This window comes from Pholis gunnellus, assembly GCF_910591455.1.
Source record: "Pholis gunnellus genome assembly, chromosome: 22".
Taxonomy (NCBI): domain Eukaryota; kingdom Metazoa; phylum Chordata; class Actinopteri; order Perciformes; family Pholidae; genus Pholis; species Pholis gunnellus.
In genome coordinates this window covers 13564926-13592873 of record NC_136549.1, presented here as the reverse complement: position 1 = coordinate 13592873, position 27948 = coordinate 13564926, and the positions used below count along the sequence as shown (strand labels likewise).

Here is a 27948-nt window from a genome sequence, read left to right as displayed (position 1 = left end):
CTTTTCAGCCATGCCAGTGGTAAAAGCAGAGATTCTGGTCCTAAATAATCTCAATAAACAATCTGTTCTGGCCAACTTAGCCTACATTTTGGGGTGTCAATTGTCACTGTAGCCTAAGTCTGTTTAAATATCTAGAAAAACAAACAAAAGTAGGTATTAAATGTAATATAAAATATATAAGGGTTAGTGTTGAGACAAAATATGCCTTTTGACCCTGAGAGGAAGACCAAACCTCCTTATAAAAACATTCCTACTTTCACAAGATGATCATGTAGATTGCACGGGCATTTATGTAACCATAACACCACACTATTGTATTGCAATGTGCTACATATTGCATTCTGCAAGATGTATTTGATGGGCTATTTTTAAAATCCTAACAAAAACAACGATTAAACCACCTGTAATGTGACTTCAGAAAGTTTACTTTATACGTATAAATCATTCAACATGCTAAGGTTCAATTTCTATTCATGCATTGTCTAGCGAGAAAAGCACAAAGTAAATCCAGAGCGTTACCGACATAAATGGCAGACTTGAGTCTTGAGGAATCACAGTCGTGGACGCGCAATGGAGCGCGGTCACGGTTGCCCCTGTGAAACCGGGAGGGTAGCCCCGCAGTATGTGGAGGCGGAGCTCGGGTTTAGTGATGGGGAGGGAGGGGGGCTCGTGGGGGAGGCGGAGTCTCGGCAGTCCTGGCAGGGCCGCCATTTTTGCAAAGGGAAAAGAGACTGGTTTGAGGGGATCTAATTTCGAAAAGTCGCCGATGACTAGGGCACTGTTTTAACGGTTTCGAATATATTTATAGTAAAAAATTGGGTCACTTCGTAGACCAAGAAGCGATAGATTTTTCACTCGAAAGGACTCTTTAGCGGACAAGTTAATAGACAAACATTTAAAAGCTTTGCTAGGGATCCGCAGTGTGTGGACAGAAGTATTGTTTTGGTTGTGGAAGCTGTGCTGAAAGCGACGGGGGTCTCTCCCAGGTCCCCTAATTCGCTCTTCAGATCATCCAGAGTGGACATAAAACGGTGAGTAAACTGCATTGCGTGGTAGTTTAAAGGTGAGCACAAATCCGACCTGGAAGGCTATTGTTGGCTTTAGTTAGCTTGGCTAGGCTAACGTAGTTGTAGTATCAGCTGAGTTTAGCTTGCTAGCTAGCTGAGCAATATCACCCAGGGTCTGTTACGGTAGATGTCAGTTTATTTCATATTTGCCGAGATAGAGATTGAAAAAAAACTGCCAACGGGTGACGCAAGTTTCCCAAAATGTCATGTTGGCAAGCGTAACGCCAGTAGACCGATTGCTAACTAGCGCATGCTACTAGCTCAAATTAGCTCGACACAGACTGACTCTTTGATAGTGTGGCGATACACGAAACGTCACACAAAGTTATCAGGTCAATATTATTCACAGGTAGCAACGATCAGTGTTAAGTGTTTGCTACACGCGTTAAAGCCGCTTTAAGATCATATATATATATATATATATATATACGTCAACGTTATAAAGGTAATGTAAGACAGAAAACGCTGCAATTAGATTAATGGCTGTCCCACAACGTCTTTGATACAGCACACTGACTCGGTCAACAACAGCTAACATTGTCAACTTGTCATTAAAAGTACGATGTATATCCATGTTATTCTGACGGGGGTCTCGCGTCGTGTTGGTTTGACACAGAAACAGAAGAGGCCATGTTGCGCACGGTTTCATTCGCTTTAGTGTCACTAATGTGACCTCCTAAATATAACCGCTTTATTTGCACATAGTTTACTTTACGATACATCAGCTACGGTCTGTCAGAAAAACGCATCAGTCATTTCTGACATCATGTGTTACTCGATAACGGTATTTGCAACACCCTCGACCAGCATGAAAACAGTACATTTTAGCGTTAGTTACAAACTTGAATTTGGTCGTGGTGGCTCCCACCCTGCATTATTTCCGTTCAGCGAAAATCATACAAAGCCAGAGAACAATGAGCTTTTACATGCATGTAACGTCAAAGAGAGATATGAAGAGGTTTAGTATGTTATCTACTAGACTACTCAAAGCAAGACCAGCTGCTATAATAGCTTAGATGCCGATAGCTACATTGCGCAGTAATCTCAGGCTACTGAGCTTTTAATGGAATTGTAGGTATGACGAGAGGTAATCGGGAATAGACCCGATGTCACACGACGAGCTGACGACTAGTATACGTTATAATCGGACATAAAAATGCATTTTGCATTAATTTAGATTTAAGGTTTGTATTGAGTTCTAATGCTGCAAGCGTGGGGGAGGGGGTGTTGCATTTTGGGCAACTCGCCCCAGCCATACAATTTGTAACCCCATCTCCCAGCTGAAATACACTGTCGCAATTGGCTACTTTACATGACCTTAAAACAAATAAAAGTAGAAATGTGCTGTCGCTCTGGTTTTCCTCGTTGTCGCCCTTTCCTTGTCTGCGACGAGTCAAGTATTAATCCACTTCTTTCGTGTCGGTAATAGCGCACCTCGCTAACTTTAACCCTCTACGCATTATGTCCTTAGCTTCCGATGGCTACCGTTACTTTCCACGGCCATTTTTTTTTGGCGTTTATATACGGCCCAGGTAAACAGATACTCCATGCATCATTGTGCTAAACGTTTTTTCTTTCGCTTTTTTTGCATACCGGTAAAAAAAAGTGTCAAATTTAAGGCGGTTCGTGCGTCGATTGTTTCGCCATTGCTACATTTCCAGAGGCCATTGCTTGGCCATAATTGCTAGCCGATTAGCTTCTTAGGCTTTGCTGTCGACGAATTCACAAAAAAGCTCTAATGGTAACAACACAGAGACTGCACCGACAGAGTGATACTTAAGTTAGTGTATGAAAGAGGCGATTGAATGCATTCTTGGGGGGGTTTTCCTCCCATGGCGAGGCTCCCCTGGCCACACGATTGTCTCGCAGTCCTGAGAAAAGCGCTATGAAAATGGCGACAGCACCAGGGTGTTGTGGTGGAACATAATACAACGTTGTACCCTCCACACCCCTATCGGCAGGACTGACTGCAGCGCCGACACACTCACTGGGAAGCAACTACACAACACACGGATTCCTTTTTATTTTAGTTTTGAGTTTAAGCATTTGAAAAACGTCAAAAAACAATCTAGATCATGCATCGACAATACTGCGCCTTTTTTTGTTGGCTTGTAGTAACATTCACTGACGCTGTTGAGGCTGTTCTCCCAAAACGAATTACACAGTATCCCTGTAACATGCGTCACGGCTTATGCTACCGCCAGTGTTTCGTGTGGTAATGTTGGATGATGGGACATGAGGTTTATTATCAAAGAAAATTAGATGTAAGTACTGCAAAATAGAGAGAGAGCACATTGATGTACTTGTTGACAGCATTGTGTTTCCTAAAGGTACACAAGCATAACTCTAAAATATGTATTACAGACACATTTCCACATAAGCACCTCCCTAAAATAGTCTTTACTAAGTTAACGTTACATTGTTGTCCCCAACACCTGTGTTTTGCATGTATCTCCTTTATTGTGATAGAAATGCACTCCGTATTTAATTAAAAGACATGTTTATGTGAGCTGCTTAGCTATATTGGGTACACAATAGTCAGATGCTTATCTTTCATATTGCTTCTGCACAATCCCATATGTTGAACATTCAATGCTAGAAATGTGCCCTAAAATTGTATTTAAAAACAGTATCAACATATTAGAATTAAGAGAAATGACAGCTATTTTCCAGGATAGTGTTTTCAACCCTTTGGGCTCTCACAAAGCCCTGCAACGTTGTGGCACAGCTGTCTGTTCTTCAACCTCACCCCGTGGGACAAACTTTGGCACTTTGCTCAGCTGAAATGCCTGTTAATGACTAATGCCAAGTAGTGTGTTTTTTCTCCTTTCCTACTGATTGTTTTAATGTCAGTTCAGTGAATAAAAAGGAAATTTCACAGTTACTGAAGCACGTTTAATCACAAATATGCCTAGTTACATTGTAGTTCAAACATCAACAATACACATGTGATTTACATGACTGTAAACAGCTGTTTAGCTGTAGGGTGAGGGTGTTATATGGTTGTCAACCTCGTGCAAGCCATCATTGTTAGACTAATAGATGCTTGTTTGACTAAAGCACCTGTCCGCTGCAGGAATAACTCATGACACAGACCTTCAAAGCATACCATGTGAAATAAGCAGACACTAGAGGGTCGGTTTATAGTCGGTTTATCACTACTCGTATCATAAACATCACTAAGCACTTGAATGGTCTGTATAGCTTCTATCCATTGAAGTTCTGAGTCATTGTAATGAAGTTCAGCCGCCTGTGTGGTTCACATAATAGTAAGTGCTAAAGGGTCTTCTCTTGGGTGGAGGGTTTATTACTTATTAGATGAGTGAGAGGGCCCTTCTGTGCAGTGCTTAATCAGTCTCTGCTACATAATACACAAAGTCCCAAGCCATCTTGTTCTTGCTTGTAAAGGAGCAGAGGCCTCTGTCCTAATACTCACTCCTTTTACCCCTCTTCTGTCTACATGATATTGTAGCTGAAAGTGTTAAATACCGGACCGGCTGTATGTGTGCCTGGTTGCCTTGTGCGGCAGCAAAGTGTGTTTGCTTGCTTTGTTGACAGAGATGGTGACGGGAAGTGAGCTGCCACTCCCCCTCTGCCACAGGGACGGGGACAGGCAACTATGGCAGGTGGCAAGGAGACTGGTAGTCTCAGATGACACCTTTCCTCTCACCTTAACCCCTAGCGAGACACGCATAAGATCAAAAAGCCAGCACCGAACTATTTCATTTTTCAGTGTGCGCAGCAGCGAGTGAGACAGAGACAATAAAGAAGTCAAGCAGGTGCACAGGATGTTTATTGGTGTATTGACTTATTGATAGGGCGGATGAAGGCCACATACTCCTCTGCTTTCTCTTCGACTCTCTGCCTGTACTTGGAGGAGCTCCCCTTGTTATTGTGCTCATCCCAGTCTCCAGACAATAAAATCTCATCCCCGAAACAGTAGCACATCTGTATTGGTGAAGTGTGTGTCTCTATAGATGCATACCTCACCATGTGTGTCTGTGGCCTGGTCTCCAGTGATCTCACTTGTGTGATACCCAGACACTGAGAGACCCAAAGACAAAGCTGCCTGGCTCTAGGGCCCAACACAGTCACATGGTATCTCAGCTGGGAGGAGAAGGGCTCAGGTGACCTGTTTTTGTGCAGCTAGCTGGGCCGTAACAGATCCCTCTTTAAGCTAGCAAGCTGCCTCCCCGACAGGTGGCTTTAGGGCTGAGGCTGCTGATGCTGCAGCCCTACCACACCTCCCTAACCTCCTTCCTGTTGCTGTGCCCATGTTACAATAGCATGCACGAGGCAGGATGGGCTGAATAAAGAGGGGATATGCCATCAATGTTGGTGATGTAACGGCACTGCGGACCAGGCGTGAAATTGATCCTCGAACACTGCTCTAATGGGACCTCTGAGTGGCTCTTACTGTTCTTTTGCCCTTAGATGCAGTCGTTGCCTCTCCCCGTTTTCTCTGGACCCGCATGAACATGTATACCTCAAATTTTCGTGAGCTGCACATTGCATTCTCCAAATGCTGTAATGAGCTTCCAGCTGCATGCATGTGTGCCAGGATAGCGCTCCATGAACGAGAGACGAAATAGTATCGGCCTTCAGTCACGCAGCCGTAGATGCAGTGCAATGTAACGTACACATGTCTAATTTGTTAAAAAAGGACTCACCCATGACCACACAGAGCCTGGCTGTGATACTCCTTAAGCAGGAGCAAGAGGGAGATGGAGAGATAGTGCCCCGGGGCTCTCTTGAACAGACATTACTCAGACTCCAGGAGGGCTGCCCCAGCTTTGCTGCCAGATCCCGATCCTACTGACTTTAACTCACACACTCCCTGACTGTTTGAACTGAGCACGGAGGATATTACTTGGCTTTTCTGTCCTCGGGATGCTGCATTAGGATTATATGTCTCACATTTTACCACATCACAACCATATAAAATTGCCATTGCAGATGCAACATGTGGCAGCCCCTGAAAAACCTCCTAAATTGTTTCCTTTATTGTTTACTAGTTGCTAGTTATAAGTCACACTCCTCATCATCTGTCTCCTAAATTGTCTGATCTCTACAGTCAGCTGAGGTATTGGTATTGGCTTGCACTCTCAACAGCACAGTTCCTATTGTGGCCACAAAAAATTGCTTGTGTGGACCATATCCCCCGCTGTATTGATGTATGACTTCACCTTCAGTGCTCAAGTGCAGAGGGAGTTCTGGCAGCCATGGGCACACTGATTTATGAAGGACGGGGCAGATGCAGCATGTCCCACTGTGGGTACCGGGAAGAAGAGGGCCGGCCCTACATTCCATCTGGGTCACGCTTCTTCCTGTGTACATGACTGCATTTGTAAGAGTTTGTTTTAATCCGTTTGTTTATGAGCTGAGTCATTGCAGCCAGCTATGAGGACGGTGTGAAGTCGCATCAGCTTGGCAGAGAGAGAGAGGGGGGGGGGGGGTGTTTCAGTTGGAATCCCTTATTTTCTGTTGCTCCTCCTACTTATCGAAAAGCATAATCTGCCGAGACTTGGCTGCGAAAACAAGAATTAAGACACTTACAGATAGAGCGGTGGTAATGAACTGAGAAGAGAGGAAAGCTGTCGTCTGTAGCGGCATTGGATTTTTAGAGTGTGGTGATGTGGGTTTTCCCTCACTGACTTCAGTGCGGTTCAGTCTTAAAAGGATAGTTATTCCCCCCACACAATGACGTGACTGTGTCCCCTCGCTGAAGGAGGGAAGGAAGGAGGAGAAAGGAGAGACTGGCTTACGCTATATGTGCTCCACTCTGCCACCCAGAGTCCACCCAGGTCTAGGCTGTGTAGCGTCACTGTCAGACAGACCCTGTGTACACCTCCCCCACCTCGCTGCCCTCTGAAATGGAGGGGCTTCTAAAGCTCCCTACAGCGCAAGGAAATCTGTGAAGGGAGCGCATGAAAGAGGTGAACGGTTTTAGAGAAAACAGACGCTCTGCACGCAAATCACTTCCATCCCGTGGCTCGTTTTCACTATTGTCCACTTTGGCTACATGTCCCTCTTCTACTCACCCTCCCCTGTGCATGTTCCCCATTTTCCCCACCCCTGTGTTTCCATAACCAGCAGTGGATTTTGCCAAAGGTGACTTTAAATGGTCTCTCCCGGGCTCCATGTAATTTGGAGCTGCGTCTGCGACACTCCCCCTTCGCTCTGCGTTACTGTCTCGCGTTTATTTAGGAAATGTACAAGAGGAGGGAGAGAAATCCGGCTGGGCGGGGTGACTGGGCACAGGAAAGGGGGGGGGGGGTATTTTTCTTTTCCTTTCTTTGGCTGCGTTTCTCCAGCGTGATGGACATCTCTTCTAGAGGAAGTAGGAGGAGGAGCAGGCAGAGGCAGTCACAGCGCAGTTCAGATTTAGTCAGGAATGCAGCTGTACTGTACTTGTTTTTCTTTTTTCCCCACCCGCCTTTTGTTAGTCTCAACTGTGTCTGGCTGTAGCGCAGGGCATGTATGTTTGCACACTGATCTTCCTTATGGAGAGGAATGTTTGAAAGGACAGGGTTGAGGGGTCATCTCTGTGTGTGTGTGTGTGTGCGTGTGTGTGTGTGTGTGTGTGTGTGCGTGCATTCCTTAGTTGTGACAGCAGGATTCCCTGGGTGAAATGGAGACAAACCTAGTGGACGAGGGAACGAACAGGCTGCTTCAGAGGAAACCTCTTTACCAGTGCTAAAACATACTGGGCCTTTCAGATGACACAAAAGAAGAGAAGTCTGTCATTTCAGTGTTTTTTTTTTTTTTTGGCAAAGCGGCCGATCCTTGTTCTGGTTACATCAGCTTCAATCGTGAAAGGCCTCTCTGCCAGCGATAGTGCCCCTGCTGTTTTACCCATTCACTCACTAAACACAGAATCAGAAGAGAATTTGGAGGGTGATCCCATCAGCAGCCTTGGCTGACACACAGACACACAGGGGTCTTCTTCCTGCTATTAATTAGGCCTGGAGCTGACAGCTGTCATGTCTGTGCGCCTCTCACCAGTCCTGCTGGCTCTAATAATGCATTTGGAGGAATTAGTACCTTAAATTACTCTCACGGCTGTTTTGTTTTTTCCCCTATTTAAATAATCTTAAATTGTGTGTTTATCCCCATGTGAACTGAGTTCCCTTGACAATTAACCCGGCAATGAAATCAGTTTTTCCTGGAGAGAGAGATATGTGTGTTGACATGTTTCAGAGGATAGGCCAGAATAGGCAGTCCCATCATAGGCGTGCAGAAACATGTTTTGGTGCGTTATTGCTTGCCATGTGTGTAAAGTATTGTCTCTGCTAAATACATGACATATTCCTGCTTTGTAACCCCTCTCCCGTGTACACCCCAAGCCACGATTTGAGCCTTTTGTTTGGCCCCAGTGTGCATGAGCAGGCGGAGGTGTGACCTCCAGCCTATTTTGTCTCGGCATCTGTCCCTCACATTAATCCCGCTTATCAACAGAGCTCTCTGAATCGGAGGCAGCCACACGGACACATATGCTCCCGTCTGGACTCGCCTCAGACACAAATACATGGCATAATATATCAATACTTTTGCTAGTATATGATTTATTAGTCCAACCGACCTCCCACTTGGGGACCAGAGGGGCACTACGTTCAATGCCTGACAGTCAATTATTGATGAAACGATCTTACTTGATCTCTCGCAGCGTTTTTCCATGTGAATAACTAGAGACTCTTAACAGTAGTAACAATCAAAATGTAAGCTTTCATATCAGTAATACGTGTAGAGAGTCTGTGTTTGTGTGTGTGTGTGTCGTCTTTTGGATAAGTGGGTTTGAGTGCTGAGAATAGAGCAGTCCTTTTCAGTCGAAGGGGGGAAAAATGGCTTCTATGTGTTGTTGCGTTTTTTCCTCCCTCCTTTCATGGCGGCTGGCTGCTCTGCGCTCTCTTGCTCCCCTTTGTGGGAGCTTCCTTACAGTGCAGCCTTGTGCATTCCTGGCAGATAGCGTGTCGAGGTTGCTTTAGCGCAGTTCACAGCAGCAGCTCAGGCTTCACTTGCACAGCACTGGATCCTCTCCCTTGTCATCAGTCAATACCTCAGCTTGGTAGCTCTGTCAGAGGGGAAATTCCTATCAAACACTTCCCTGTCAAACGCCGTTCTTGGTCTGAAAGTATGAATCATGTAACGTGTTCTGGAAATACCCCGTTTTCACTATGATTTGTAATTTGGGGTTTGCTTGGTACTGCGGCCTCGCAAGTGCTTTTTTTCTTGGTATGAAATCAATCACGCATTGTGTAAACATTACTAACTGGTCCCTTTTCTCTTTTGTCTCTCTACCCTCCTCTCCTACTACATGCTCAGGCCTTGTGGATGCACTTAGATGTCTGCAATGACTGCTGTGGCTGGCATGCCTCAGTGTTTTGGACTCCCATTCTCTGGACTCAGTAGGACAAGAACTGATCAGCAGAGAACGTCATGAGCATAGTCATCCCAGTAGGGGTGGACACAGCAGACACCTCGTACCTGGACATGGCTGCAGGCTCAGAGTGAGTAACACTTGACAAACACACCAACACCTTCACTGTTCACACCTTTTTTAACGCCGCCCCCCCTCATTCATTCTTGCATATTTGTCTTTGCCAAAGAAGTTCATTCTCAGTTTCACTACCTCCTGTTCTCATCTCTCACCCGTCTTAGGTTTGGCTTCACTCATGCATTTGACACTCTTAGTCAATATGATTCCCTCTCCTGTGCCCAACATGCCTTCTATTAGGAGTAAAGCAGCTCGATTATATTCTTAATTTAAATTCTGTCTTTTCACATAGATCTCTTCTCCCACGTTTACAAAGTTAATGGAAAGGTATTTTGCAGGGCCCCTAAAGTGTCTGCTCTAATGGACAGTTCAGTCTTACCATTGATTGGACTTTCACTCAGCCGTTGCTCATCACATTGACTCTGTTCTCAGCTCTTAACTACATCTGCTTTTTGTGAAACTGGAAGCCCAGAATGCAGACGTATGTCTGCTTACTGTTTACAACACTGGCTGTGTGCAGCGTACACAACATCATTTCCCTTTGATCCTTTACTTGATGTTTGCACATGTGTACGCTGCATTGAGTCGGTGAAACGGAAATGCAACACGGCTCCTGTTGCCGCCTCCTTCCCTTGTCTCCTATAGTCCCGTCAAGGACATCCTCCTGGTCAAATAAATGAAGCAAGAAGATCTCGTATGCCCAAAGAATAAGACACACGTCACCAACTTATGGAGGGGGCTCCTGTCTCTTTAAAAAAAAACGAGGCATTGCCCTCGTGTTACCATGGTACCCTCGCTCCCCCCCCTCTGCACTGCGCAGGGCCTGTTGCCATGGTCACTGGCCCTGAGTGACAGGTGGTCCTCACATAGACATTGGCATCTTAAACCGTCCCACCGGGGGTAGAAGTAAAGCCGTGACTCTCTGCGTCTGATCGCCTGCTGCAGCTTTTATTCAAAAGCAGATAACGAGCTTGAAAAAGGGGGCTTCCAGCTGCCACTGCATGCAGACCAAAGGGACCTATATATATATATATATATATATATATATATACACACACACACACACACACACACACACACACACACACACACACACACACACACACACACACACACACACACACACACACACACACACACACACACACACACACACATATACACATATATATGCACGCACGCACGCACGCAGCTCTTTGGCGTATTGTGAGTGCGCCAGCCGAGTTAGCGGGGCTGGTTACTCACCAGCAAAACGTCCCTTACTCGTCGCCCCTGAAGTCTGCAGCAGCGTGACCAGCTGTTGTCTAATGCAGTAACGTGTCCACAGTGACACACTGGAGCTCGCCGTGCGCGCTCACGCCAAACTGGGATACGTAGTGTTACCATGGAAGCAAGTGTGGAGTACTTAAGGAGCGAAGGCGTTGCCTCTGGCTTGTTCAGTGCTGCTCTCTTTTTCTTTCCTCTCCTGCTGTTGATCTCTCCTCGTCCACTCTGCCTCTCTCGGCAGGTGTTTTAATCACATCGGTTCTTCTTTTGTTAAATACTCTTGACACGTATGAGCTATAAATAGTGCATACCTGGCGACACACCTTGATTCTCTTCATTTCTTTCTCTCACTCCTTGTCGTGTGTCTGTTCATGTTTTGAGTCTGATCATGACATATCTGCAACCCTCTTACTCATGTGTACTTAACTCTCTAGGCCCTCCTTTCCCAACTCTCTAGGCCCTCCTTTCCCAACTCTCTAGGCCCTCCTTTCCTAACTCTCTACGCCCTCCTTTCCACCTCCCAGGAGTGGAGACATGAATGATACAAACCCCTCCAGCTATAAACGCATGCATTCAAACACGCTTTACTTCCTTACTGAACAGGCTGGCTCACATGTTTGCCTTCTGCATTTCTTTCTCTCACTGCCTCTCTCACTGTTTCACTTGTAGGACAAACTAAAAGAGTGCGAAAGCCCAATTACTTCATGAATAATCCCCCTCCTTTAACCACTTAATGATACATGCTTCGGCCAGATCTTTAATCCATGTATTATAAAATATAGACTTTGATCTGGTTAACCATTAATGGGAGAAGGTTATTGAGCCGCCTGCACTCTCTTAAGTATGATTTTTAAAATTCTCCCCCTATCTTATAAACCAGGCTCTTTCCACACATTTAAACAGTTTAGATTCTTCTGTGTGTCAGTTAATCTTTTGTGCACACACTCTCAAAAACACACACACCTTACACTGGTTCCGCCTCCAGACCTCATGCATGCACTTACGTTTTCACTTTGACAGTGAATACTTGAGCGGCAACGCATACAGGAAGTGTTGCACATTGCTCTTACGGCGTGCAACAAGCGAGATAGGGCTGAGAAGGGCTCACGCAGGTATCGTATCACTACTTTACCTTGAGATTCTAGATTTTCACTAACACATCTCCAAACGGGGCTGGTTCTTTTCACCGTTGGCTACTTGTTTTCTGAATAAAAGCTTAAAAATATGGCAGTTATGGAGTTGCATTGTAATCAAAGCTGAACAGTTTTACATGTACAGAAATGCTGCATGGCCTGTTCAGAGCCCCCATTGTCTGTTAGTCCTTTGTACCAATCTTACTCCGTATATCTGAGAGGCTGTCCAGTATGCTATGTAAGCTGTTCTCCATGATTTTTGCCTTGTTTACAGAAACTTGTTGGCAGTGGCTCTCATGGATTTAGTTGCTGTATGGTGTACTTTTAGTGTTGAGAGAAGGAAACAAGCTTCAGCAGCTGTCGCGTATACCGACACTCCTTGATGGTTTTTGTTTGTCTCCCACCGTGGGACAGTTTCCTAGATAGGACTCTGTGAAAAGAGAAGATTAACGCGATGTTTTTGCATGATTGATCCACGAACGCATGTATCTGAATAGCTGCCGCACCTCGCAAATGAATTGTGCTTGTCCTGAAGTGTTTCCCTCTTTCTTTTTCTTCCCTCTTTACACCCAACTATCTTGTCTCATGCCATGCGTTATGACAGTTCCCCTTCTCTCTTCCTCCAGAGCCACCCCTTCAGCAACCGAAGAATAGATTAGTCATGTCATAATAAGGGTGGGTTGGTCGCAAACAGCCAAACAGGCTCCCTTCTTAACTGCATTGTGATCCTGGGAAAGGTGGATCTACTGGTTTTGTAGGAGTACATGGTTGTGGGTTTAGTTGTTTTGTGTGGCTGACAGACTGCACAGTTGTAGTGATTGTCTGCCTTGTGGATGTGGGTACAGACTTCATTTATTTTGACATGAAGTAGTATTATTACGACTCTCAGGCATGACTTTTACAGCCAAGGTGACGTGACAGCAGGTACAGTCAGTGGTGGAAGAAGTATTCAGATCCTTTAGCAAACATATCATAAAATGTACTAGAAGTATTAAAAGCAAAAGTACTCATTCTGCAGGAAAATGGACCATGTAACTGAGATTTATCTTTTATCTTTACTTGAAACATCTGAGAAGTTCAGTAGGGGAATACAGTATATCTTAATGTGCGTAAAATCTTAGTTGCTATATTTAGCAACTATAGCTGTGAAACATGCAACACTTACCCCTTCAATGGTAGTGTAGCAGAGTAAAGTGGAAGTATGAAATAGCATAAAATGGAAATACTCAAAGTACAAGTTGGAATTGTACATTATTAAAGTAGTTGGGTGAATGTACTTTCCCCCACTGGGTGTGCAGTGGCCTACTGCCCCAGGTCCCCTGACAGTGTGACTGTTTTTAGCATGCGTCCATATTCTACTTCTGTGTCACCAGCAGTCCCTCCCCTGCTCAGCATACTGCCGCGCACACACTTCCTAACAGAGTTTGAGGAAGAACAATTACTCCGTGTACACCTTGTTATCTGAGTGTTTTTTTTTTCTTTGTCAGTGTACTGTAATGTGTGCTCTCCGTTTGTCTCTCTGCTCAGCAGACCAGAATCGGTGGAGGCCAGCCCTGTGGTGGTGGAGAAGTCCAGCTACCCACACCAGATCTACAGCAGCAGTTCTCACCATTCCCACAGTTACATTGGCCTGCCTTACGCTGTGAGTGCGTGCACACACACACACACACACACACACACACACACACACACACACACACACACACACACACACACACACACACACACACACACACACACACACACACACACACACACACACACACTGTTCTTCCCTTCCCACCCTAAGACAAATAACCTACAAACCTTAGGCCCTCCCTCTATGTTAATCATTGAGCGTATGACTAGCTCGCATTTAGGTCAACATAGAACATGGACCGTAGTATTATAAGTGATGCAGGGAATTTCAAGTGCAGGGGTTAGGTCATGAGTTGATTCACACACGATTAATCAGCAAGTTTTTTTGTGATAATATACTAATCGTTCAGATAGTAATTTAAGGAAACGTGATAAACCATTTCATGTTCACAGCTTCTCAAATGTGATGATTTTTCTTGTCTTATGAATAAATAATAAATTAAGTATTTTGGGGTTTTGAACAGTGTTCATATGAAACAATTTGATATAATAAACTCAGGCTTTATGTTTGGTTAATAAACAAAAACAATTGGTTTATCGATAATGAAAATAATCTGTAGTTTGTCCATATGCCTGTGAATCAGTGGTCTGTGCTACACATTACTACTACTACTCCCTGCTGAATTATCCCGATGATAAACTGTCATTTACCTACACCCGTTGACCGCCCGTCCTTCCTTCCTTCCATCAGGACCATAACTATGGGGCGCGGCCCCCACCCACTCCACCGGCCTCCCCTCCCCCCTCCATGTTGATCCGACAAGGAGAGGGGGGGTTGTTTGTTCCAGGAGGCCAGGACGAAGCATCCAGGGGCACAACGCTCAGCACCTCAGAGGATGGCAGCTACGGGGCCGACATCACCCGCTGCATCTGTGGCTTCACCCACGATGACGGCTACATGATCTGCTGTGACAAGTGCAGGTAAACTGACCAGATTTTCTTCATGCTCTAAATTAATTAATGACTCAGACGTGTGTTTCATGCGTCCCAAAGTTGAAGCAACTTCAAACTGTGATTTTTAAAAGTGTATTAAAAATCTTTTGCTTTGATTTTTTTTTCTTCTTTTTTTTTTTTTAGTGCCTGGCAGCATATTGACTGCATGGGCATCGACAGGCAGAACATTCCTGAGACTTACCTGTGTGAACGCTGCCAACCACGACACCTGGATAGAGAGAGGGCCATCCTGCTGCAGACCAGGAAACGAGAGTGTTTGTCTGGTGAGCAAGACTCCACACGTGTATATGTAGGCGCTAGTCTGCCTCAGAATGTTTTTGTTTACCTTTATGCTGACACAAAGTTGGATAAAATACAGACCGATGGTTGTTATTTTGAGAGCTGCATCTGCCACGGCAGGTTATGAGGGGTTGGAAGTTTTCTATTAGATCTCATAGATGGCTCTTTCAGTTCTGCTTTAACTGGCCCCTTTGCTGCAGTAAATGGCCAGATTGTTATTGAACCCAGCAGGTTGCAGGCTGTGTCAGGATGCCGCCTCCTCAGCCTGGGACACGCTGACACCTGCTGGACAAGAAGCAAACTTCTTTTCTAATCTGCGCTGTAGCATACCTCATCTTCCATTGTTGTAACACAGCTGGCTCTCTATTTTGGCCTGCAGCAGTGTGCAGTCTTTTATATCAGCACTCCCTCCTCATAACTAATATGTATTTGTTTGCTTATTCAGATGGTGACACCAGTGCTACAGAGAGTGGAGACGAGGTGCCGTTAGAGCTCTACTCCACCTTCCAACACACGCCTACCACCATCACGCTCACCACTGGGCGCCTTGGCCATAAGCAGACTGATAAGAAACGTAAAAAGAGTGGCGATAAAGAGTCTCCAGCATCCTCTGCCCGAGCTAAGAAGGTCAGATTTGACTACTTAATTTATAATGAACCAAATCAAAACACATTATGTATTACATCCTTATTATATATTAGTGTATACTTCAATTAATACAGTTTTTGATCTCTTTACTTTGTCTGGCAGGCCTTCCGAGAAGGGTCCAGAAAGTCCTCCAGAGTAAAGGTAAACTCACTGAACACAACACTCGGAGTCCTGTTGTCTTCCGTCAAACCCTTGAACCATTTGTACCAACGACTGTCGTGTGTTTTTTTGTTTTCTTTCTCTCAGGGTGCTGCTCCGGAGCAGGAGCCGACAGAGCACCCGTCTCTGTGGGAGAACAAACTCAAGACGTGGATGGAGCGCTACGAGGAGGCCAGCAGCAATCAGTACAGTGAGGACGTCCAGGTCCTGTTGCGTGTCAAAGAGCAAGGCGATGGCAAGAGCCTGGCGTACAACACGCACCCCGCCTCTTTCAAGCCGCCTGTGGAGGTAAAAAACTATTTACTATAAAGTCAGATGTACAAACTCACCCACTCTTACAATCCCTTGTGAACAGGACATGCATACCCTGATCATTTCTTATATGTAAGCAAATGTACCATCCTAGCTTTGTCTTTGTACTTTATTATAACTTAATGTGTTCCTTGTCCAGGATCTGCACTCATGCCAGAGTGTCTCTCTCTTCCAGAGTCAGGTTCAGAAGAACAAGAAGATCCTCAAGGCGGTGCGAGACTTGGCCCCAGACTCCCTCATCATTGAGTACAGGGGGAAGTTCATGCTTCGACAGCAGTTTGAGGCCAACGGATACTTCTTCAAGAGGTCAGGACACTAGTCACTTTTCAGAAGGATTTCTCCTTGGAGTTGTTTCATATGAATGTAAATTGGATATTGCAGCTTTTTTTTAATGCAGGTCAAACCAATTAACTGATATTAAGGGTTGTGGGGACTTGGGAGGAAAGCTATGGATTGTAGTTCATTACAGTGTGGTGGTTTGTATGTGAGTAATTGACATTCATGCTTTTCCCCTTTTAGGCCATACCCCTTTGTGTTATTTTATTCTAAATTTGACGGACTAGAGATGTGTGTGGACGCTCGCAGCTTTGGCAACGAGGCACGCTTCATCCGTCGCTCCTGCACCCCAAATTCTGAAGTAAGTAAACATCGCAACATTGTTTGTACGTTAATCTTGCCTATTTTAATTAAGTCAGCCCTTATGCACAGTTATAATATTGCATTACTCTCTGTCCTCAGGTGCGGCACGTCGTTGAGGATGGCATGCTGCATTTATACATCTACTCATTGAGGCCTATCACCAAAGGCACAGAGATCACCATTGGTTTTGATTATGACTATGGCAGCTGGTGAGTTATAAGTAAACTTGTCAAGTAGCATACAAAACCACAGTGGTGTGGCAAGATCCTTTTGCCTCCTAACTTCATATTTCCTGTCTTTCTTTTGTGTTTCTTTCTCTTCATATTCGTAGTAAATACAAGGTGGACTGTGCCTGTGTGAAGGGGAACCAGGAGTGCCCGGTGCTCAAGCACAACCTTGAACCCACCGAGAACCTGGGCTCCGGAGGCCGGCGCCGAGGGAGTCGCAAGGACAAGGAGACCGTCCGGGACGACCTGGGCCAGAACCAGAACATGGGTTTGGACTGCGACGGGAAGAGCAAGAGCGTAGGCGACGGCAAACAGAGGAAACTCTCTCCTCTCCGCCTCTCCATCTCAAACAACCAGGCAAGATTACACTTTTAATGAACAGCACACGAAACGCACCCACTCTCATCCTTCTTTTACACTTAACATACATATGTTACATGTTGAGACTCTATTTATTGTTGATGTACATTTACCCTTGTGGTCCATGCATGCAATTTTGTTTGATCTCTGTTAAATGTGTTGTGCATGTGTTTTCCATTGTCAGTCACTCTACATGCTCTTTAGTTCCCTCTTTTCTCCCCATCATCCCTTTTATACATTCGCCTCTGCCCCCCTCCCCCCCAACTAAGAATTTTGACAAAATAGTTCAGATTTACTGTCATTGCATAAGACGCTTTTGTGCCAGTTGTCTGGCAGAGTTGTGACACACTCGGAGAATGGCGTTTCTCTTGGATGTGTTAACAGCAACAGAATTTCTCGTCTGTTCCAGAAAAGCTAATTTCACTTGCCATGACCAAGTCAAATTGTTTTTTGATCATTAAGAAATCATTCCCTAAGACTGTGGTTTAGACATCCCAAAATGTCTCAGCTGTAATTTCAGAAGGATAAAATGAAAGATGTACCAACAGAGTAGATAAACAATGTGTAAAAGTCCTATAACAACCATATGTTCACACTAAAGGCAGGGCAGAGTATGTCTTAGTGGTTGATTCTGTTAGAGGGTGCTGCTACAGCATGGAGTGTTTATTAACATCATTTATGAACAACAGTGAAAGACCAAAGACGAGTTCTGAGCATGTTTTGTTTTGTGCACAGATTGACCCCTGAAAAGTAGCAGAGTTGCTTCCCTCCTATATTTCAGTTTACTTCCCCTCCCTCCTTCCCTCCCTCCTTCCTTCCCTCCCTCCCCCTCCTCTTACCTGTCTCCCCCCTCTAGTCTGTAGCTAGTCTGACTGATCAGCCATGATAAAGCGCCATACCCCCCTCTCCCCTCCTCTTACAGGATCCTGAGTTATATGAGGATCTAGAAGACAAAACCTCCGTTAGCAATGAAGTAGAGATGGAGTCAGAGGAGCAGATTGCAGAGAGGAGGAGGAAGATGGTAAGTGTTCCAAGCTAGGGGGCTACAGCTTTTCTTTTTTTTTCTTTTTTTTTTTTTGCCGTGCAGCCACCCAGCAGAGAAAGTGACAATAAAAATGAGACTGTTGCTCTGGGTGTGGACCAAACCATTTGTCTGCTACGGGGGCTGTGGCTTGGATAGGAGCAGCTGTCCTCTATCTCCCTTCCATTAAACTACCCTCCTCTTCATCACGTATCTACTGCTAGTGCTCCCGCCTCTGTCCATGCCCTTGTTGATATTTTGCTCAGTCCTACTTGTGTTTTTTTTAGTTGTTTTTTTTGTTCTCCCTCCTGCAGCTTTGGCTTCCCTCTTCCTCACAGTACTGAGGCTTCGTGCTTGTCTCTCATTACGCAGTGACATTTATTTTCCTCATTTGCTGCCGTTTTTTTTTTCTCCAGCATATTAAAAAAATGAATCGGCCTCTCAGGGCCACATGCCTGTTTTAGATCACCATCTCCTGTCAGTGGGAACAAACCAGTATGTTGTGTGTTAATGGAAGCTGAAACCGTCCCCCAGCGTGCGTTATAGTTCGGAGTCTAGCGCTCCTCTCACCTTCATTGTGGCTTGAAGTTTAAAATGGCCAATTACTGGTTTAAACCATCTTTCTCCTGCCAAAAAGTCTAATGTGCCTGAGAGATGGTATCAAACACACACACACACACACAGGCGAGCATGGTGCACTTCACACACGCACTCTCTGGAAATTACCCCGCAGTCAGCTTCATTTCACACGGTGGACCCCGAGGTGTAAAGTGCTGACTCATCTTTGGCCAGCATACAGTTCTGCTAATCGGCCAGAGAGGGATAGATATTTGAGGGGAGGGAGAGAGAGAGGAGGAGGCGCTGCAGAGGGTAGAGCCTTGTTGCCAGGGCCGTATTGACTTTGGGAGATCCAATAGGCTGGTTTCTATGGAATGTGGCCCAGGAGAGAGCTCTGCTGCCGGATCAAAGAAGTGTGCATTCATAAACTGACGATCACAAGCATAGTAGATGCATGTGGGTGTTTAAAAGTCGATGGCGCGATAAGGCGCGGGGGAGATAACACTGTTGTGTGTCGGCATGATATTTTGCCTACTTAAACAAGAGCCCTTATTGTTTGAAAAGACATCCTGGTTTTCCTGTGTAGACAAAATGTTGTCATTTTGTGCCAGCTAATGCCTCAAGTATGCATTCTACCTGGCTGCGAGAGAAGTCTACCCTTAAGGTCAATAACGTTCCGATTGTTTTGAGGCCCATCCATTAGCTATACCTGCTTATCCTTGTAGCCAATCGCAGCTGACATTGGGTGAGAGGCGGGGTACAACCTGGGCAGGTAGCCAGTCAATCACAGTGCTGACACATAGAGATGATCTGATTAACCTAACTTTCCTCCCGTCTGACTGTGGGAGGAAACCAGAGCACCTGGAGGAAATCCACGCAGAGCTAGCGAACGCACAGAAAAGGCCCCAGGTTCGCAGGTCCGAACCGAGTGTGAGGCTGCTGTGAGGCGACAGTGCTAACTGCACCACCGCCCATTGTTTTTAGGTGATTGGTGCACATGTGTGTTGTTTTTTTTCTTTCTTCTTTTTGCAGCAAAACAATATACAATCTTAGGCCATTGTTTATTGCCAGACTCACATGTGCACGTGTGTGTTGTTTTTTTGTTTCCTGAACTGTATTTTTAAAATGGGGCTTAGAGAATGTTGCGCTGGCCAGTTTATTCTTGTGATTGGTTGGTGGTGGGAGCAGCAGACAGATATTTGCCCTTTCTGATTTTTTTTTTTGGGTGTTTATTCTCCAAAGCTCCAAACAGGATGTTCCTCAGTGTGCAAGCTGCAACCACAGTTTTTGGATTGAAGACCAAAGATTTTTTTTTTTTTTACCATATTTCCCTCACGATTTCAAGTTTAGTCCCAGAAAGCCCAAAACCATACCGTTTAAACTTGTATTGTCATATAGGGAGGTGTTTATATAATGATGGAAAATCTTGAAGGTGTAAACTACAAAAATGTGAAAACGTCAGCTATTTCAGAAATTACCCGTAACCTAGATATCGTAATAATTTGGCAGATTTGTGGCGTTACGTCTGTTACCAGTATCGTCTATAGTAGGATATTACGTAAATTCCAGATCAGGGAGCCACTAGTCTAGCCCTGTCCAGTGTTTGTGAAGCCTTGTTTAGGGGGGACATGTCTCTTCTAAACTGGGCTGTCTCTTTATTGAACATTCAGGCCAACCCAGCGGAGCAGTCCCATCTCCCTGTCGGGGCGGCTTCCAGCTGGAAGGGACTGAAACACAAGGAGGTAAACTTGACCCATTCATAGCCAATTCCTACCCATCTACCCCCAAATCTCCCAGAGGTGACTGATTTACAAGCGTACTAACTGTCTCGTCTTTACAGACACCTGTCTTCAGCCCGATCTCTCAGCAATGTGTCTGTTGTTTCAGTATGTTTCGTGGTATGAATATCTTTTCAATGGGGTGTTCTGACCGAAGGTGGAGTTTGTGTGTTTTTTTTGGTGGAGGTAGAGCTGAGGTTATGTGGCACAAACATGCATATAGGAACACAGACATGCAACCTCCTGGTTTGTCAGGGTTTTAATTGTAAAACTCTTTTTCTGGTAAGTTAGGTGTATAAATGCAGTCCATTTACATCCTCACCACATTGTTCCTGTTGCCTGACCGTCTCTCTTTTTTTTTTGTTTCTCTTATTATGAAAGCAAGGACCACTTTTACACCTTTTCTTTCACTCGGCGCGCTGCACTTTGCACAGCTTGATCGGCTTTTGCTGTGTAGCACACATTAACCATTGTATCGCTACCTCTGGGGCTACGTGGGAGAGTAGTACTCCATGGACTAATGTCTCCGCTCCCTCTTCCCGTCCATCCATCACCCCTTTCCTTTTCGAACCCCGCGCCTATCTCTCTGCAGACACGGGAAGAGCGAAAGATGGAGGCCATCCTGCAAGCCTTTGCCCGAATGGAGAAGAGGGAGAAACGTAGAGAGCAGGCTCTGGAAAGAATCGGCGGCGTCAAGACGGAAGTCGGGGGCCGCAGTGACATCAAGGAGGAGCCTCCAGTCACACCGGAGATGGCAGATTCTCCAACTGTCATACAGGTGAGGACATGGAGACACAAAAACCTCTTTTTGAATAAACAATCCACTGCAGGAGTCTGGTTATCAAAGCTATCTTGTGTTCTACCAGCCTCAACAAAACAATCTTGCTGGTCCATAACAGTGATATACATCAAACGATCTATCAAGGATTAAGTATGACCAGTGGCCACGGGGGACATGTTTGTGGTTGCATTTGTTGCTTCGCATCAATTTAAACGATATAAATACTCAACTGTGTTTCTCACAGCCACTACTGGAGGTGAAAGAGGAGCCGGGATTAAAGCCGGCCAAGGTCAAAAGCTCGAGGAACAGGAAGAGTTTCTCCAGGAACCGCACGCACATCGGTCAACAGCGCCGGCGAGCTCGCACCACCAGCACCTGTTCCGACTTGGCCCCTGGCTCTCCGACCGAGTCTCTGGAGCCTCTGACCAATGAATCCCCCGAAGGAGAGCTGGCCACTGCGCCTGAGCCGGAGGCCCTCCCTGACGAAGCCCCGGACAGCAGCCCTCCGCACAGCAGCAGCTCACCTGCACCTGACAGAAACCGCAACGGGAGCAAGAACTTCAAAGCTAAAAAGGTACCATAGCACTATTTCTGATATGCTTGGCCTTTTGTCTAATATCTGGGTCAATATCAAACATATTCAATGTATGGGAAACCCTACGGATTGTCATGATACATCTTCTCAAACTCTTTTCCACAGCACTTTGTGTGTGAGTGGGTGGGAGAGAAGCAGCAGGACCACAGTGCAGTACGAACCCCGGAGCCAGTCCCAGAGAGGCCGCTGAGAATAAGCAGCGACCCTGAAGTACTCGCCACACAGCTCAACGCCCTACCGGGCATGGCCGGCTCTCCACAGGTCTACAGCACCCCCAAACACTACGTCCGCTTCTCGTCCCCATTCCTGGCCAATCGCAGCCCCACCACTCCCGGGGTCCCCTCTGGGAGACGGCGTTCCAGAGAACTGCCTGAAACACCGCCAACCACCGGCTCCTGCAAGAAGGTACTGCTTTAGAAATATCCCCATTTGGCTTTGATGCTGATGGAAAAACGTACACCCGTGGATCTGTCTTTAGTGGACACTGCCTTTCTGTCCGTCAGTGGCTTTGATTCTTCTCTTCTGTTGCGTTAAACGCCTGTAAGGCTATCAGTATTTAGCTGCAGCCATTGTTGTTCTTACTGAACCTTTACTCTTTCTTACAGCGATGGTTGAAGCAAGCTCTAGAAGAGGAGGGCTCCACCAGCCCAGCCAGAAGACCGAGCCTCCTCATGCCCAGTGAGGGTCCGCTCAGCCCCCCCATTAATGGAGACTCTGACAGCCCTCTACCCTACAATGGTACCTGCTCACTACCAGGTACGTAGCCAGCACTCAGTCTGGTCCAACATTATAAATATTGGATGAATGCTCAGCTAAATCACACATCACATTTCTCCCTACAGAGTTGCCCACACCGTTGAAAAAGCGGCGGCTGAGTCCGTTGGATGCCTGCATGTCCGAGAGCTCGACTCCCTACGGCTCCCCTTGTGCCACGCCCACCAGGGCCGACCAATCGGAGACACCCGCAACCCCCATCTTACTGGCTACCCCACCGCGTCCCCGAACGGAGGAGCCAAGTACAGAGCCGCCCCTGCCCAGCACCCCAACACAGACACTTAATGTCCTTCAGGAGGTAAGGGTGTGGAAACCCCACTGGAGGCTGCACATTTGTTTACGTGAGTAAAAGAAGTGGAGTGACTAAATCTGTTCCTGTTACGCAGAGTGAATCTTCAGTGGAAAGCTCCCCAGAGGTCAGCCGAAAACCCAGTGTGCAAGAGGTGAGCGAAGGATGAACCAAAACTGTGTATCTATACGCAAGGTTTAGGCTTCAATAATTATTTTATTTCATTATTTATCAGGTAAACAACTTTATTTGGAATCACAATCTATGATTCTTCAGTAGAGACCTCGAATGATGATGACCACCAATCTAGCAAATGTGTTTATTTTGAGAAATGTTAAGTTTCTAAAAGTAGGATGAATTTTCTTCTTTCTTATCTGGCTTGACTGTTTACAAGAGTTCCTTTTGTTATCACAGTCCCCTGACGGTGCTTCCTCCTTCCTTTCCTAGGCCGATCGTCCTCCTTCGTTGGTCACCTCTCCCTGTGTCAGGACTCCCAGTTCAGACGCACCCCCGACAGAAGTCACGGTGTCGGTTCCTGAAAGTCCTCAGCCTCCGGCCGCTGAGCCTATGGACTGCGGCGAGGACAAGGCAGAGGGTGTGGTTGTAGAGGGGGGGACTATTGAGGCTCCCGCATCTGCAGAAACTTGTGCTTCCTCTTTTCCTGGCTGGATAAAAAGCCCAGACAGAGGCCCGACTGGACCAGCTGGCCTGAACTTCTCTCCAGTCAACTCAAACTTAAGGGACCTCACCCCCTCACACACCCTGGAGCCTCTGGTATCTCCCTTCAGGCCTGAGGCTGCAGCTGGGGCTGCAGCAGGGCCCGCAGTAGTGACGGTGCCATTGGTTGGCTCCCAGCCCCCCTTCAGTGAAGCCCAGGGGCCGCTCTTTTACCCCGGCCCCGAGGAGGGAAGTTCACTCGGCTTCTCGCGCTCGCTGAATGGGGATGGCTCTGGCGAGGGAGGAGGGTCGGCGCAGAACCCTCCACAGAAGAAGAAGGTGAGTGGGCAGTGCTCATTACGTTTTACTTTGACTTCTTAATCCTTGGAGCACAGCATAGATACTGTATACAGGTTAAAATGAGATTTTAACTAGGGCTAGTTGATATTCTTTATTTAAAATATAAGTGAGAGGAATGATAAGCAAAGAAAAACGGTATCAGAGATGCCGTACATAAGGTGATGTTAATGTTTTCTGTCACGTCCTCTCTTGACCGTGTGGATGTTATGATCTGAAGAGATGAGTTGGCTCATGCTGCTCTTTGTTTCAGTAGCTGCCCAAGTGCTGCCCTCTACTGGTGCAACATGAAACATGCTCTTTGTTCACGAATGATATTGAGTTGGTGGTTCTGCATCTTCCCAGGTTTCCCTGCTGGAATACAGGAAGCGTCAGCGCGAAGCTCGTCGCAGCGGCTCCAAGACAGAGTGCAGCTCTCCCGTGTCCACCGTGCCACCTTTAGCCGCGGACGTCTTCCCTGTTGCGTTAGAGACCCCCAGTGAGTCTCCTCTACCCCCCGCTCCCACTCCTCTCTGCAGCAGCAGCAGCACCACCACCACCACCACCGCCGCCACCAACCCCACCACCACAGTAAAAGAGCCCCAGACAAGTGAGGAGGCAGAGGGGTCTGGAGAGAAAGGAGAGAAGGAAGGAGGAGAGGGACAGTGGTATGTTTCAAAGTACTTCTACAGCAAAACATTAGGGACCCTTTGTTATTATCCAGTTGTCATTCATGTTAGCTTATTGTATAGTAGGTATCTTGTATAGAGGTTAAAATTAAATAATTCATTGGTGCAGATAGGTTGTTTTCTGAACTATGGTTATCAGAGGAACTGTGCCCGATTACACCGGGACGTATATCACCGTTTTACAAACTCATGAGGGTTACTGCTACTAAAAATATGTGAGTAACTCCCTATAATTATCTAAACTACCGTTAAATACCCCATGAAAGAGCACTTGTACTTTGAGACCTGGAGAGGGGGCGTGTCTGCAAATGCGCAACATACTTCAAATTACGTTTTTTTTTATGTAGACTACACTTCATAAAAACCTTCAACGCATTATTCTTTCTAGTGATAGTTGGAGAACGGAGGCTAAATTCATGTCTGACCCGTTGATGTTCTGTTCCAGATTTATTTAGGTATTCAGTTTATACATTCTGTATCAGTCAGAGATTGTTCACTCAGATGTTTGTTTTTGCGCTAGAGAACTATCGTTATTATATTGTCCCTTTTTCGGTAGAGTGCACTGTACCACTCACTGTGTAATAGGAATTAGATGGTGATGATCCTGAATGTTTTTTTTTAGGACGTCGTCCACTTCTGTAGAGCAGGCCCGAGAACGCAGCTACCACAGAGCTCTGCTGCTCAGCAAAGACAAAGACACAGGTGAGAATAATTCTTACCACTCTCAAATCTGACTGTTAAATATAAAGATGGAGCCATTTTCCCCAAAATGTCTAGTAGTTTACATCAACATTTTTACTGTTTTATACTATTTTCTAGATGGTGAGACGGAAGGTGGAGACACACCTGCACTGAGAGATTGCCCATCTCCAAGTCTTCAAAAGACCCCAACCCACACAGTAAGTCAACCTCACCCACACGAGGTAGCTCTGACCCGTCTCCGCTAGTCAGCAACAACTGTGTGACTTTCTCTCTCTCTCCCCCCTCACAGCCCTGCTCTCCCGGTCCGGTCGTCCAGCCTCCCAGTCGGCCAGCGAAGGAGGACGACGGTGACGGTCGGCCTCGGACGCCAAATCCGACCAGCCAGCCGCCGAGCAAGCCTGCGGGACCCAAACCGGCTCCTCTGACCCCCACGAAGCTGCATCCTGTCCCGTTACCCTCCTCTCCTGTCCACTACCCTGGACCTGCCCTCCTCCACTCTCCCAAGCCTCAGCCTCAGGGCTCTCCCTACCGCAGCCAGAGGGCGCTGTTCTCCGCTCAACCTCAAACCCAGCCTCAGCCTCAGCCTCAGGCTCAGACTGGCCCAGCTCCTTTCCCCCAGTATAACGCACAGAGTGCTCCACCACCACCTCCCCCTCCTCCACCAGCTCCACCAGCCTCGACGGCGTATTTTCCCAGCCAGAGCCCCTCACCCGCCGGACCCTTCTCTGGGTTTAAACCTGCCGTCACCCCCTCTTACCCTCCTGGTTCTCAGCCCCTGATGCAGACTATTCCCCACAGCGTGCACTATCAGAGCTCAGCGGCTCCACCGCCTCCTCCACCCCCCCCACACCCGTTGTCCGGCCCCACCCTGCTGCACGTCAACCTGCAGCCGCCTCCCATCCAGCAGCACCAGCTCATGCTGACCACCGCCTCCCCTCCTCCTCCGCCTCCCCCTCCTCCCCCGCAGGGCCAGACCTCCCAGCAGCAGCCTCCGGCTGGCAGCACCCTGCTGTCGCTCACCCCTCCTCCGCCTCCTCCCCCACCTCCCCCCGCCCCGTCGACCAGCGCCCAGATGCAGCCCCACCACTTTCAGAACTTGGGGGCTTTTCAGCCGGCGCTGCTCCACCCGGGCGCCGCCGCCAACCCTTCAGTGCCCCCGTCGACGTACCCCCCGACCCTTCAGCAGACCGGACTGCCCCCACCTCCCCCTCCACCTCCCCAACAGACTCAACAAGGCCAGGCCCAGGCCGCTGCCTCCCAGATGCCTTCTGGGACTCGTGGCGCTCCTGCGTCCTCGACCCCCTTCCACAGCCCGGGGTACCTGAGCACGGGGTGGCACTGACGGCCCTCTCCGCTGTCGGGCCCCGGCGGCCCTGAGAACTCGGCCGGAGAGGGGCGTGTATCATAAGCTGTAGATATGTTTTCTATTTACATGAACACATGGCCAGTGGAAAAACAGCTGATTGTGGGATAAAAGGATACTTTTTAAAAAATAATTAAAAATAAAACAAGGACAGAAAATTTTAGAAAAATGGACAGTGACAAGACAAACTGATAAAAACGAAGATGGACGATCTCCCTGGTGCTCTTAGCCCGCTCTCTCTGGCCTCCGTTTGTTTTTATATATCCTTCCTGTGATGGAGAGGAAAGCTCTTTGTTCCGTGTCTTGTTTGGACCCCCGTTGTAAGGCCCTGCACTTTGTTTATCAGTGGACATTCCAGCCTATACCCCCCCCTCCCCCCCTCCTTCATCCTCCTCTTCCTCCTTTGTCAGTTATTCGTTTTTACTTCCTCTTCTCTCTCGTCTGTTGTCGGCTCTCTACACCATTTTATTTGTTATAATCTAGTGGCTCACTATAGCAAAGAGAAAGCTTTTTGTATAGAGAAAAAAAAAAAACACAATTATTTTTTTTATTCCTCTGTCTAACAACAAATATCTGTTCACCGCTGCAGATTCAGAAAAGACCCATTTCTGGGAGCCTGCCTCACCATCCTGGGAGGCTGCACTCGTGTGTGTGTGTGTTCTTAGGTCTGTGTGTGTTCGTAGGTCTGTCTGTGTGTGTGTGTGTGTGTCTGTCTGTTATAGGATGTGAAAGAGTATGGTTGTTTAAAGGAGGAGAGTGTGTGTGTGCGTGCGCGTGAATTTGTGCAACGAGTGCTTGTAGTCTTCAGAGGTAGGCAGAGTGGCCTCGCCCACAGGTAGGACGTCAGCGGTTTATTTTTGAATATCAATGGTTATTTGTAGAAAGTGTAATTTAATGTATAGGTGGTTACTCCAGCTTTCACCAGGAACCGGTTGTAAATATTCGCTTCTTTTCTTTTCTATGCTTGTACAATTCGCTCCCATCCCATTTTTGAAATATGGTTGTAAATATGTACGCTCTTCTTGGCAAAGCTGAATGTTTCTGTGACTGTAGCATTATTTTTTTTTTTATTTTTTTTTTTCCCTCTCTGGACTCTCTTCAACTTTGTCTTTTTTTTATTTTTATTATTTGTGTGTGTGAGTGTATGTTTGTGTGGAGGGGAGAGACTCACAGACACTGCACTGTTTGGCTATTTTCATGGTTCATTATAATAAATCACTGTAATGACA

At 46.6% G+C, this 27948-nt stretch overlaps 1 protein-coding gene across 7 annotated transcripts; it reads left to right on the top strand.

Annotated features, from left to right (window-relative positions):
* The first annotated feature begins 731 nt into the window (after window positions 1–731).
* Window positions 732–27948, top strand: kmt2e (lysine (K)-specific methyltransferase 2E). Of its 7 annotated transcripts, none has more exons than XM_079183878.1 (25): window positions 732–1031; window positions 9390–9574; window positions 13491–13602; window positions 14290–14519; window positions 14676–14815; window positions 15277–15458; window positions 15582–15620; window positions 15726–15926; window positions 16126–16256; window positions 16470–16587; window positions 16689–16798; window positions 16921–17173; window positions 18099–18197; window positions 20426–20497; window positions 21126–21311; window positions 21559–21888; window positions 22015–22314; window positions 22515–22665; window positions 22752–22981; window positions 23070–23126; window positions 23420–23968; window positions 24332–24633; window positions 25277–25356; window positions 25474–25553; window positions 25646–27948. In XM_079183878.1, exons 2-25 carry the CDS (start codon window positions 9504–9506, stop codon window positions 26696–26698), a joined length of 5076 nt encoding a protein of 1691 aa, XP_079040004.1. In that variant the 5' UTR covers window positions 732–1031; window positions 9390–9503; the 3' UTR covers window positions 26699–27948. The 7 variants fall into 7 exon arrangements, with proteins under 7 accessions (XP_079040004.1, XP_079040002.1, XP_079040003.1 ...); XM_079183876.1 differs by having other exon boundaries at window positions 16090–16256; XM_079183877.1 differs by having other exon boundaries at window positions 13488–13602.

Coding starts and splice junctions, on each gene's coding strand:
- kmt2e (XM_079183875.1), top strand. CDS start 9,504: ATGAGCATAGTCATCCCAGTAGGGGTGGACACAGCAGACACCTCGTAC. Junction 15,927..16,089: donor CTTTCAAGCCGCCTGTGGAG/GTAAAAAACTAT, acceptor TTCCTTGTCCAG/GATCTGCACTCATGCCAGAG. Junction 21,312..21,558: donor ATTCTCCAACTGTCATACAG/GTGAGGACATGG, acceptor TGTTTCTCACAG/CCACTACTGGAGGTGAAAGA.